This window comes from Hyperolius riggenbachi, chromosome 1, assembly GCF_040937935.1.
Source record: "Hyperolius riggenbachi isolate aHypRig1 chromosome 1, aHypRig1.pri, whole genome shotgun sequence".
Lineage (NCBI taxonomy): Eukaryota > Metazoa > Chordata > Amphibia > Anura > Hyperoliidae > Hyperolius > Hyperolius riggenbachi.
Genome location: NC_090646.1, coordinates 630,345,998 through 630,359,370, shown reverse-complemented (window position 1 = coordinate 630,359,370; position 13,373 = coordinate 630,345,998). Strand labels below are relative to the sequence as shown.

The 13,373-nt window shown below is 42.3% G+C and overlaps 1 protein-coding gene across 1 annotated transcript in view; it reads left to right on the top strand.

The window, feature by feature from the left end:
• The window catches only part of DDX4 (DEAD-box helicase 4), a 114,305-nt gene extending 101,169 nt beyond the window's left edge, over window positions 1–13,136 (top strand). Inside the window, exons 25-30 of the mRNA XM_068251234.1 lie at window positions 6,145–6,311; window positions 7,362–7,507; window positions 7,775–7,874; window positions 9,614–9,890; window positions 11,294–11,401; window positions 12,874–13,136. Of these exons, the coding sequence (XP_068107335.1) occupies window positions 6,145–6,311; window positions 7,362–7,507; window positions 7,775–7,874; window positions 9,614–9,890; window positions 11,294–11,401; window positions 12,874–12,957 (882 nt within the window). The 3' untranslated portion in view covers window positions 12,958–13,136. The remainder of the gene's footprint in view (window positions 1–6,144; window positions 6,312–7,361; window positions 7,508–7,774; window positions 7,875–9,613; window positions 9,891–11,293; window positions 11,402–12,873) is intronic.
• Window positions 13,137–13,373: the final 237 nt, after the last annotated feature.

Here is a 13,373-nt window from a genome sequence, read left to right as displayed (position 1 = left end):
AGCATTGCTGTTACGATGGCGCCCTGCTTCGGTGAAACTGGATACAATATGACCACAGCACAGTGTTTTTGGTATGGTGGTTAGGTAGGACTCTGGCTTTGCTGCTTGAGGTCGCTGGTTTACCCCGTGTGTGCTTACATGGGTTTTCTCTGGAAGCTCAACTTTCCCCCACAGATCCAATGTCAATAAGATGGGTGTTGGCATCAAAAAAATGTGCCTGCTTATGAACACCAGTTTGGATAAAGTACATCATAGTATGTGTAATTTTACCCTAAAAGTAATCTGAAATGAAAATAAATGTATATAATTTGTATGTGTAGTACAGCTGTGAAATAAAACCGTTCTCTAGCCTGCTCTGTAAAATCATTTAGAATGCTGAGTAGTGTGTAAACTGCAAATATTAGAGAATGATGCAATGTTATAAAAAACACTATATAACTGAAAATGAAAATAGAATTTTTTTCTTTGCTGCTAATGTTCTAGTAATTATCCTTACTACACAACCAATTCATTATATCATCATTTTGTTTTTCGGTTCAGTGTCTCTTAACCCATTCAGGTTCCGTCGTTTTCACGTGAGAAATGTTCACCTCCCATTCATTAGCCTATAACTTTATCACTACTTATCACAATGCACTGATCTATATCTTGTTTTTTTCCATTAACCTCCAGGACAGGTCCACCATGAGAACGACAGGCTCCTCCCAGGAACAGGAAACGTCCAGATAGAGTACTCTATAAATCTTTGTCCAACCCCTTGATCCTCAGTTGACGTTTCCTGTTCCAAGGAACAAGGAGTGCTCTAGTCGCTCGCCGGTCCGTCAGACCAGGTGTGTTTGGGACCCGGTTGGCGGCGAATGGTGGACCTACCTAGAGAGGTATTTGGGTCTAGTAAGGAGAAGCGAGGTGTACCTTCTCCTGTGGCTGTCCTGGCTGCCCGAGTTGCAGGTGGATCCGGAGGACACGCGCGGTGTCCATGATTCCCCTAGAGCGGAGGCTAATGGCGCACCGGAAGTGACGTGGGAAGTCTAGCAGGACTCCGGAGGGAAGGTGGCTGATTGCCCTCAATGGCGGCGTCCTTGTGACGTACTTCCGCCCTTACGCGGCGTCACTTCCGGTGGCGCGGGGAAGAGACGCCGGAAGCCCGCATGGTTCGGCATTTCGTGTCACGAACGGAGCGGGAGGGACGCTAAGCAGGAGCCAGGAAAGGTGAGAGTGGCGGAGGCTTGGGGACCTATATGGTATGAGCCGTACGCCTTATGCCGCGTCTGTACGGAGGTCTGTTACTTATTATCTGACTGTGCAGTATAATATAAAGCCGGCTTAGCGTCTGATCTGAGGTCTGTATAAACTTATGCATATAGCTGGAGATATATGTTTTGCAGATATTCAGTTGTGATATTGCTGGGTCATATGTTGTGTGTGTGTGTGTGTATATATATATATATATCACCCAATATACAGAACACCAACACCAGTTTAGCTGCACTCATAAGAGAGAACCATTTATTGCTCGAAAATATGCTTCACTGTTTGAAAATTTGAGCAAAAGAACCCCCAATAAATATAGGGTATAAGTTGCATAAATCTAAAAATGACAAGATCCAATTGGGGCCCCAATACATCTAGCAGAGAGAAACCACACTCACATCTCCCACTCATAAATATGCAATGTAATGCTGAGGCAATGTCCCAATAAGGTTTACTTGTCATAATTATGATAAAAGGCAGCATACGACTTAGTAGATAAAAATCACTTACGGGCAGCTGCACCACGTACCAAACAGCATGATTGCAAACTGTATGTGTGATCATCAGTCCTTGCCACACTAATCCTTATCCAGTTAGCTGATAGCAGTAATGCCCCTTCCAGACAGTTCACATAGAAGGTTGCTGAAATGCAATATGTATTTCCCTCAGCACTTCATATAAGTATGCAGACTACTGCCTATTTCCACTTATCTGTATACTGTGCTCTGCTGCCATAAGATGTAGTAAGCAGAGGATAATTGCCACGTGGGAACTGCCCAAACATTCAGATCATCCAGGATGCACACCAGCAGCGGCCATCGCTAATGCATTTCACCCCTCCCTTGGGGCTTCTTCAGAGCGTGCCAACATAGGGGCCAACATAGGATCAGTGTACAGGCAATATGTGTATATAACCCTGTTGGCAGTTTATGTGGTATCATCCCCTGTCTAATATATATAGGGGGATTATATAGATGGCCTCAAATAAATCATATGTATATGATATTTCTATACATGTTCTTATCCATCTGGGCTCAGGGTTACTTATCACTCTTTGACAGATGCGCACCAGGGTGTTCTTTCTTTAGGTTTAGAAAGAAAAATGACACTATATTTTTTGTTTGTATTGTTATAGGGCACAGAGTCTACTGACCCAGCAAGGCCAAGAAGGTGGTGCCCGCTCTGTGATACAAAAATGGCCCATACTTATAATAAGCAGTTTTGTCAAACCGGTTTAAGTAAAGTTAATGTAGGGAAGAATTAATGTCAGCCGTAAAAATTGAGAGGGCTGAGACAATTAAGTCATTAAGGGAAGTATTTGCTTCTGCTATCATCCCAGCAACAGAAGCAGTAATCCCTGGTACTAGTACGACCAGGCCGGCCGTAGATATACCAAATACAGAGGGTGAAGAGGAGGATAATGATGAGTCAGACTCTTCTTCTAAAAGTATGGACAGCCAGACTGAAATCAGAAAATCTCCAGGTTTAGATTCCAGCTGATGAGACTGAGCAGCTTATCTGGGCTATTAATAAAACTCTAAATATTGAATCTAAGAAATCAGAATTATCGATGCACAATAGATTGTATCAGGGAATGGAACCAAAAGAATCTTTGACTTTCCCATACATAAGATCTACAACATCTCACAGGTTAATATAGACAATGAATTAGCCTTTGAGGATCCGGGATACCTGAAGGATCCACAAGATAAGAAGGTGGAGTTTGCCCTTAAAAAGGCCTGGACTGCAGCAGGGGCAAAATTTTCAACCAGCAGCAGCTACAACATACGTAGCAAGGGGAGACCTGGGGCTATTAATAGAGAGGGAACGAAAAAGAGTTTTCTTTTTCGAAACCAAAATAGTCAAGAAAAGAATTGACGCCAGAGAAAGATTTGGGGGTCGTCTATCGGAATTCTATTCCCAGTGGACGAAAATAAGCAAAAACGATTACATCCTCAATCTTATAAACCAGGGGTACAAAATTCAGTTTCAGTCCCTTCCAGCAAGAAAATTATTGCCACTCCTCTTCCAAAAGGACAGAGAGAAAAGCCAGCATCATAAAATCAATGTTAGACGAGAACATGGTCGGACCGGTTCCGGGCAGTCAGATCACTGGCAATCAGGGATGTTATTCGACGGTTTTCTGGTAAGAAAGCTGACGAGAAAATTCAGGTTAATTCTAATCTTAAAAGCTTAAACACCTTTTGTGTCTTATCAAAGATTCAGGATGGAATCAATATTCTCTGTGAGAAACTTGTTAACCACAAACTGCATGATGATAAACATAGATTTGAGGGACGCATATTGGCACATTCCAATAAGAGCGTTGTCTCAGAAGTTCCTGAGATTTGCGGTAAGGGAAAAGAAGACAATTCAACATTTTTAGTTTACTGTCCTGCCCTTCGGAATATCATCAGCACCGAGGATCTTCTCAAAAGTAATGGCGGAAGTGATAAAGTATTTACATGCAGAGGGAATTCTCATAATTCCATATCCAGACGATCTCCTTGTAGTGGCGGAGTCATACCAAAAAACAGAGAGAAATACAAGAAAAAGTACTAGATCAGTTACAGACCCTCGGATGGATAGTAAACTGAGACAAGTTGGTCCTACAACCAACGTCATAGATTCAGTTTCTAGGAGTCATAATAAATTCAGAAACAGAAAGAATGTACTTAACAAGCAAAAAGATAAAAAGATTAAAGAAAATTATACAAGCCGGGTTTAGATTTCAGAAGATGTCTTAGATGCTATTTAGAAAGGGATAAAACGGTGTATAGAGGAATCCTATAAGATTACAGGGGATACGGTATTATATACAGTTAGAGCTCATTCAGCTAGAGCAGCGGCCACTTCATGGGCTTACAGAGCGAGTGCTACGCCGGAAGAGATCTGCAGAGCAGCTACGTGGTCAAGTCTAAGCACCTTCTCTAGACACTATAGAGTGAACCTGATGTCTGCAGGACAGCAATCATTTGGGAGAAAAGTCCTGCAGGCAGTCGGCCCACCCTAATTGGGTAAGATTCTTGCTCATCTTCTCATGGTGGACCTGTCCTGGAGGTTAATGGAAAAACCAATGTTAGTTACCTGGTAACATCCTTTTTAGTAACCTCCAGGACAGGTCCGTAACCCACCCGAGTAAAGGATTTATATGAGTATATAAGTACAAGAAAAGTATATGTATATGCAGTATGAATATTAAAACCCCTTTGTTTTTAGGAACAGTACTTGGAATTGACTGAGGATCAAGGGGTTGGACAAAGATTTATAGAGTACTCTATCTGGACGTTTCCTGTTCCTGGGAGGAGCTTGTCGTTCTCATGGTGGACCTGTCCTGGAGGTTACTAAAAAGGATGTTACCAGGTAACTAACATTGGTTTTCCACCACCAATTTGGCTTTCTTTGGGGGGTACATTTTGCTAAGAGCCACTTTACTGTAAATGCATTTTAACAGGAAGAATAAGAAAAAACGGAAAAAAATCATTATCAGTTTTCAGCCATTATAGTTTTAAAATAATACATGCCTCCATAATTAAAACTCACGTATTGTATTTGCCCATATGTCCCGGTTATAACACTGTTAAAATTATGTCCCTATCACAATGTATGGCGACAATATTTTATTTGGAAATAAAGGTGCATTTTCACTATTCTATCACTATTTACAAGTTTAAAATAAAAAAAATATAGAAATATTTCTTCTTTACATTGATATTTAAAAAGTTTAGACCCTTAGGTAAATATTTACATGTTTTTTTTTTTAATTGTAATGTTTTTTTTTTATTGTAAACATTTTATTTGGGTAGTTTTGGGAGGGTGGGAGGTAAACAATAGATTTATAATGTAAATGTGTGTTAATTTTACATTTTATTTTTTTTTACAGGTGTAGTATTACTTTTTGGCCACAAGATGGCGGCCATGAGTTTGTTTACATGACGTCACTCTAAGCGTAACATACGCTTACAGTGACGCATCGGGAAGGGAACGGCCAGAAAAGGCGCAGCTTCTGAGAGAAGCTGTCGCTTTTTCAGCGGGGGAGAGGAATCAATGATCGGGCACCGTAGCCCGATACATTGATTCCCTGGCTACCGAATACGCGGCCGGGAGTGCGCGTGCACACGCGGGAGCGCGCGGTAGCGCGCATGGTTCCTGGACGTAGAAACTACGTCCAGGAACCAAAATGGGTTAAAGAATGCCTTGACATGCATACGTGTTCATTATCTGTGCACACTAGTTTTGCACAAGGAGCTGTGGGCGAGGCTTGTTAAGTTTATAGGGAATTAGAGTATTAAAACAAAGTATTTGGCTTGAGGAATGCCCTATAAACTATATGAAATGAACAGAATTCTGCAATGAGTAAAAGTTTATCTCTGATCCAATCCACTTTAAAGAGACCCAGAGACAAACTACCAGCTTTATACATACCTGGGGCTTACTTCAGCCCCATCAGCCTGGATCACTCCCAAGCCGCCGTCCTCCGCTGCCTCTGTTTGCCGGTACCGGGTCCCGTCATTTTGGCCAGTCGACGCAAGCGCAGTGCGCTCCCTCCGTACTGCGCAGGCGTATACGTAAAGAGCTGGAGGGAGCCCCTGCACATGCGGAAGACTGGTCGCGTCCGGTGGAAGTGACGGGACCCAGTACCGGCAATAGAGGCAGCGCAGGACGGTGGCGTGGGAGCGATCCAGGCTTATGGGGCTGGAGGAAGCCCCAGGTATGCATAAAATCTTTTCCTATTTCTTTTTTTATAAGCTTTGTCTCTGGTTCCCTTTAAGGGAAAAAAAAATTATTGAAGGCCATTATCTTTGTTCTCCTAGTTTTAACAAAATTAAACTTTACAGCTCGATGTTAAATGCATGTCTTTAATCTTGTTCCTCCTTGTACTTCCTCCTAAAGATTGGTTTGAGTAAGATACAGTTCCTGGTATTGGATGAAGCAGACCGGATGCTAGACATGGGTTTTCTGGAAGACATTTATACTCTTTTGCGATGGCCAGGAATGCCAAGCAGAGAGAATCGGCAAACACTGATGTTCAGCGCTACATTCCCAATGCCTATCCAGAGGTAGGTATTAACTTTTTTTTTTAAACGCCCAAATCTATATATACAGTATACATTAATTACAAAGACCATTAATTCTCGCACTTCGGATGGCCAGAGCTCACCAGCCATGTCCTGAAGAAAGAGCTAATCCGCTTACTACTGAGCAGCCATATGAAATCACGAATACCGGAAGCACGAGCTGCAGTAACAAGTCAGAGAGGGTACACAAAGGTCATCTTCGTGTGATGCGGGGGGGGGGGGGGGGGGTGCAGCATGGAGAGGTGAGAGGACACCAGAGCTCTGGGAAACAGATACCACTGCTGAGTTATGCCGATTTGGTCCCTTACTTCAGGATTGGCTAGCCAGTTCTGGCCAGGCCAAAGGTCTGGAAGGATCAAGATCTTTGGGTATTGGTATCATCCAGTGGGCTGTTTTTTGCATATTGAGGATTCTTCTGGCCCTCAGAGGCTCTCGATCCCTCAGGTGAGATTGCCGTTTGTTACAAGACTTTGATCTCACTTATAGGGGTTGAGTGCCTCCCGGTGGAAGGAGGGAGCATTGCAACATTTCGTGCTTTGAGGCTCGAAAAGCTTGTGAACAAATTGCACCACTTTTAGAACCTAAAATCCGAAAGTAATCATACCGCTAGAGAGGTTAAAAGTCAAAGCACATGCCTGACTGGGGAGGACAGAATTCTAAAGACTGACGTACAGAGTATCTCCTCTACAGAGTCTGTTCCATCCACCCTGTATGGAAGAGCGGCTTCTCCATGAGCAACTCCACAACAAAACTGGGGTGAAGAGGTCGTCAATGAAATGCTTAATTTAAAAAAGTGAACGTTTGATTATTATTCTGTCCCATTAATTTTAGTCTCAACAAGTGGAAGGCACATTTGCAAACTGTTTTAGTTCCTACACCGTTCACCTGATTTGGATGTAAATACCCTCAAATTTCAAATCCATTGTTTGTGTATAGAGCCAAAAGTGTTAGAATTGTGTAGATGTCCTAATATTTATGGACCTGACTGTATGTACTAGATGTTAGATGTAAAAAAAACTTTGTTTCTCTAAGGCTTGCCAGAGACATTTTGAAGGTGGATTACTTGTTTGTTGTGGTTGGTCAAGTTGGCGGCGCCTGCAGCGATGTGGAGCAGCAAATCATTGAGGTGGATGAGTTTGGGAAGAAGGACAAGCTGCTGGAAATACTACAGAACATAGGTATAACTTGCTAATCAGTTCTAGTACTTGCATACATCTGCAATAGATAAGGGAAGGTGTGCAAAACATTCACGACGTGGAGAACACCACTATTTCTGCAGTAGTGGTTTAGTGTAAAAGCACTAGTGTGCAGTATAGGCTGAAGGTTTATTAGTGTGTTTTCAGCAGCAGATGTCGCTGTGAATGCTGCAGACTGATGTGCCAGTGTACTCGGTTATTCTGTACACGGTTTTGAGTTTTCATCTGTTTCCATGTGAATGTTTGCAGGTCATGAGCGCACAATGGTGTTTGTGAAAACTAAAAAGAAGGCAGATTTCATCGCTACACTTCTCTGTCAGGAAAAAATACCATCAACCAGCATTCATGGGTAAGAGCAGTTCCTTTTAACCTCAGATTTTCATTTGAATCCATTTAGGTTTTCTCGGGCCATCTAAGCTCAACTTTGGGCCAGTTTTGCAAACAGACTGTTTCTCAGACACCAGTTTAATTTTTATTTTTTTAAGAAAAGGACGATTAAAGTGTATTTAAAGTGACATGAGATAAACCTATACACATATAGTCCATCCCTACTAAAACATGTTTTCCAGTACTGGAAGAGTTAAAATATGGTTATCTCTGGAAAAGAGCTTGAGGAATAGCTTGAATTCAGGCAGGTTTTTGGAACGTAAATAGAAGCTAATGCTGGGTACACACAATACGTTTTTTTCCCGCTTTATTTTCTGCTTGATTCTCTTCCGCTCGTTTTTTTTAATCTTTTTCTATTCACTTCTATGAGAAATCGAGCGGTAAAATGATTGACGAAATTTATCAATCGAACTCCTCTATCGAACTGAAAAACCTAATGTGTGTACCTAGCATAAAAGGCTGATGTCTGTCGGGGAGAAGAAAGATGAGGATTTAGTGCCAAAATTTTAGTGTCATTACATTCTGCTTCATTTTCAGCTTAAATTGTAGAGTGTGGATTCTAAACTGCAACTGTGACAGCCTGATGCAGTCTCTAAAATAAAGCTAGAAAAGTTATTAAAACTTATCCATGCTACACATAAAATTAATTATTTTCGCATCCGTTCTCACTTTAGGTTCACTTTAAGGCTAGGTACACACTGAGATTTTCTGCCAGATTTACTGTCAGATCAATTATTTCCAACATGTTCAATCTGATTTTCGATAGATTACTGATAGAAGTGAACGGAAAACAGTTGGAAAACGATCGGAAATCAGATTGGGCATGTTGGAATCAATCTGAGAGTAAATCTGCCAGAAAAATGTGTGTACCCGGCATTACTACTTTTCAGGCCTGGTTTGCAAAGATGTTTTTAAATGAAGCTTGGAACATGAGCATTTTTCAAGCCTATTCTAGGCTTCTTTTTTTATTTCTCTCTTTATCTTTCTATCTCCTGAAGTGTAGGAAGTTTTCAATATCTTGAAAAGAACCATATGCTACCGTATTTTTCGGAATATAAGATGCTCCGCACTATGACGCACCTAAAAAATGCTAAACCTGGTGCATCTATAATGCAGGAATGTCTTATGGACCTCTCCCCCTCGCTCTGGTCCTCTTCCAGCTAATCAGTCAGTCCAGACACACTCTTCTTCTCCTCTTTTCCTGCAGCAGGACACTGCAGCCACCTGCCATTATACAGCTCCCCTGTACTTGCGCATTAGTGGTCTTACAGTGACCCCAGCAGCGCTTTGTGCGCCGGGATCACATATAAGTTGCGTATGTGCGTCGGGGTCAGAAATGACTAGTTGCGCCGCTGGGGTTACAGTAAAAGGCCACTAATTCAGGATGGAGAAGGAGCTGTATAGCGGCAGGATGCCACAGTGTACCGAAGTAAGGCAAGCTGCTGCAGGAAGGGGAGAAGAGCGCGGCACTGGATGTGGTAAGTGCTTCCTGCACACTCCTGCACCACTAGTTACCGTATATAAGGACCACTCATCGCCGCCCCCCCCCCCCCCCCCCCCCCCCCCCGCCTTTTTGGGGAAAAAGTCTTATACTCAAAAATATGGTCTCTTGTTACCCCATTTTGAATTGTGAATAAAGCATTAGAGTTTAGTATGCTTCTATTCTAGTAATCTCGTTTTTCTCTTCCCCACGCTGTGTAGTGACAGGGAGCAGAGAGAGCGGGAAGCAGCTCTGAGTGACTTTCGCACTGGCCGCTGTCCTGTGATTGTGGCCACTTCTGTAGCTGCTCGAGGATTGGATATAGAGAATGTTCTTCATGTCATCAATTACGACATTCCAGGAGATATCGATGAATACGTTCACAGAATTGGACGTACCGGTCGATGTGGCAATACTGGACAGGCCATCTCCTTCTTTGATAGAAAGGGTGATGAGGAACTCAAGATTGGTGCTTCACTTATAAAAGTCCTGAGTGATGTAAGTTCTCTATGTATTCTCAATGTGAATTTGGCACAGACTGGTTCAGTAACCTAAAGAGGCACAGGGGGAGCAAAGGGAGGCACTGGGGAGAGGAGGAGTTGCAAAGGGGGAATGAAAGAGACGCAGACAGGAGGAACAAATGCCAGATATAGGGGCATAACTAGACTTCATAGGGCCCCCTGCAAAAAATGATAGCATGTGGCCCCTTGGTCCCCAAACCCCCATGCAGGTCACATGATCAGTAGTCAGCGAATGGCAGCAAAGAGCGTTCTGCTGTGAAGCAGCACCTGGAAGCGGGAAAAACGTACACCTGCACACATTTTTCGTGAGCCAACAGGTAGGGTGGTTGTTGCTAATTGGCAGCACTTGCGTTTGAGGAGAGGGAGGGGCCCCAAAGCCTTTGGACCCCCCTGCAATGGCAAGGGTGATTGTTATGCCCATTTCCAGATAGGTTAACTGGTTTCTAAAGTCCCATCTACACCATATGATTCTTTATCCGATTTGATTCAATCCGACATGTTCGATTCAAAACAAGGGTGAATTGAATTGGACATTCTGATTGAATGGAATCAATGAATTGAATTGAATCGGACAAAGAATCGTATGGTGTAGATGGGGCTTAAGACTATGGTAGGGATGATAGTGAGCTCTTCTGATGGATAGTGACATGACTATGGATTAAGTGCTGTAGAATACATAACCTCATGGAAGGCCAGATTAAACTTGGAATGTTGCTAATTTATATGTATTATGCTGCATGTTTCTGTCTATTATAAACTAGCTGATGGCCCGGCGTTGCCCGGGTATGTATTTGGCTGAGCTGACTCCGCCCACTTTTTCTAACCAGAAAACACAATTAATCAAATACTCAATGAGCTTGTTTGTGAGCTTTACGGTCTTTGGCATAAATATTTTGCACTGAAATTAAACAAATCTGGCTGCGGCTCTGCCCCTTTTTCTGAATTTGAACCCCAGTCACCCAATGATCAACTATACCAGGTTTGAGGCTTGTGCCATTAACAGTTAAGAATGGCAGCAATGTAAATATTCCCCTTGGAAATCAATAGGTGAATTTTGATTGGCTTTTATAGGCTCTACCCGTTTTCTGAATATTAATCCCAGTCACCCAGCAACCAACTGTGCAAAGTTTGAGAACCCTGCTATAACCAGTGTAAGAATGACTGCAGTTTACATTTTCCCAGTGAAATCTGTATGTCTCCACCCAATTTTTGGTTATGGGAATAAAAAGTATCCTATATGTTATTCCAGGTAGTGTACTATGTGTGTGCCAAATTTCATTCAAATCCATTCAGCCATTTTTGCGTGATCGAGTAACAAACACCTAAACTTTCCCATTTATAATATTAGTAGGATAACGTTACACTGAACTGTTTTAACAGGCCCATCAGGAGGTGCCGGCCTGGCTTGAAGAAATTTCATTTGGTGGTCCTGGAAAGCCTGGCTATAACCCCCTAGCAAGTACATTTGCCTCTGTAGACCAAAGAAACGTAAGTAATGTCCATTCTTTTTGTGCTAACTGAAACCTAACCCCATCAGTAGTTCTGACAAAAGATTTCTATTCCTTGATTCCTATTATGTGCCAGACCATTTTGTTAAATCCACATTTTAAGGGATACCAATTACCTGGCAGTCTTGCTGATCTATTAGGCTGAAATACTGATACAATCATGATTGTATTCTTAACAAATGTATGTACTAAGAGGGTAAACTGAATAAATATACTTTGTATGGATCCTTTAGTTAGCCCCACTTATTACATATAAGTGGCAAGATTATACAGTCAATATTGTGTCATTAGTGGGCACCTTACCGTGGACCTGAATTCTTGCACAGAGCAGAAGGAAAACCGAGAAATCATGTGTAGTTTGATCTGACAGTTGACTGCCTCTGCATAGCAGCTAATTTCTAAACACAGAATGTTCTCTGGCTGCTTCCATGCAAACAGGAAGTGGACACTGAAGATTTATTGCAGAAGTTGTATCGGCTGTAGCAAGTTTTTTTTAAAGTTATTAAGCTGTTGCTTATCTTTAAGACCAGAGAAGAAGTTCTGAATTCCGATCCACTTTAAAGGAGTTATCAGGGGAAAATGAATAAAACAAGCGCTACTTACCGGGAGCTTCCTCCAGTCTCAAGCTTCCAGCATGTCCCTCGCCGCCGCGCCGTCCCGGTCCCCGGCGATGACGTTAGGCCGACCTCCACGTTAATAAAGAAGCATTAGCATTTGTAATAAAGGGAACTGTAATAGGGGATAGTGGAATAAACAGCCACATCAGCTTTTATAGACCATGCCAGGGGTTCCTTGAGATACTAAAAGTATTTGCAGGTCTCCTCCAGGGTTAACAGGTTGAGAAAGTCTGACTTATATTAAATAATTGAAACGCATGTTTTGCCGTTCGCAAACACGCTGTGATAACGGATAAAACGGAAAGAAAACTGATTTTCAACGTAATGCCCATGTTTTCCTATGGCACCTTTCACACTTAACGCGTTTTAACTGAAATCTTTGTCACAATGCACTGCTTTGGGAAAAAACGCATACTAACGCATACCAACTGATTAAGTGTAAAAGGGAGCTAAGGTAACATAACTGTGGTGCCCTGTTCACAGTAGTGGGATTTGATCTTCACTCAGTTGTAAATGTAGTGCAGCATTTCTCCTGCGATTGCACTGAGGGCAAATCAATGGGTGTGAATGCAAATTGCATACCAAATGCAGTGATGATACTTTTATTTTTTGCATCCCCATTTCATTTGTTTTTTCTTCCTATCTGGAAATGCTTTCTAAACCTACCGATTGCACCCATTATTGCGGCAGAACGCGCACTTGCAAAGTTGAGTCGCGGCTGCCTTTGCAGATTGCTTGCTATTTTCAGTGTGTACAAGTCGGCTACCTTATATAATGTATACTGAAAACTTTGTTAAATTGCTGAAACTTACATTAATTTCTCTTTCTGATTTAGAAAGGGGGCTTTCACGATGATTACAGCTCTTCAGGATTTTCCCAGCCTGCGGTTGCGGCTGACGACGACGAGAACTGGGGATAGCTGATGGCTGAAATGCACTTATAACCGAGAGAAAAGACTTCATGTGTTCGATTATGCTTATATTATGTTTTGTTTGTTTTTTTATTTTATTTACTGATTTCTGCTGGAAAGTGTAGCATTTGGGTTTGATGCTGGTCAAGCAATTTTGTGTTTATTAAAAGTGTTGTTGGTCATTTGTATCTCCGGCATTTCTATCTTCTTTATATGTATCACAAACACTGGTCCACATGACAGCCCAGGGGCCCCAGGTCTCTCTCACTCATTGGGGCCCCCAAACCACCATGCGACACCTAGAGGGAAGTGCGGGCAAGCCCTGGACCTCTCACCTCCAGGGAACTCACCCCACCACCTCTAAACTGAATGCCAACTGCAACAAACACAATTGCTAACTTCCAGCCAGAGCAATATCCTGCCTC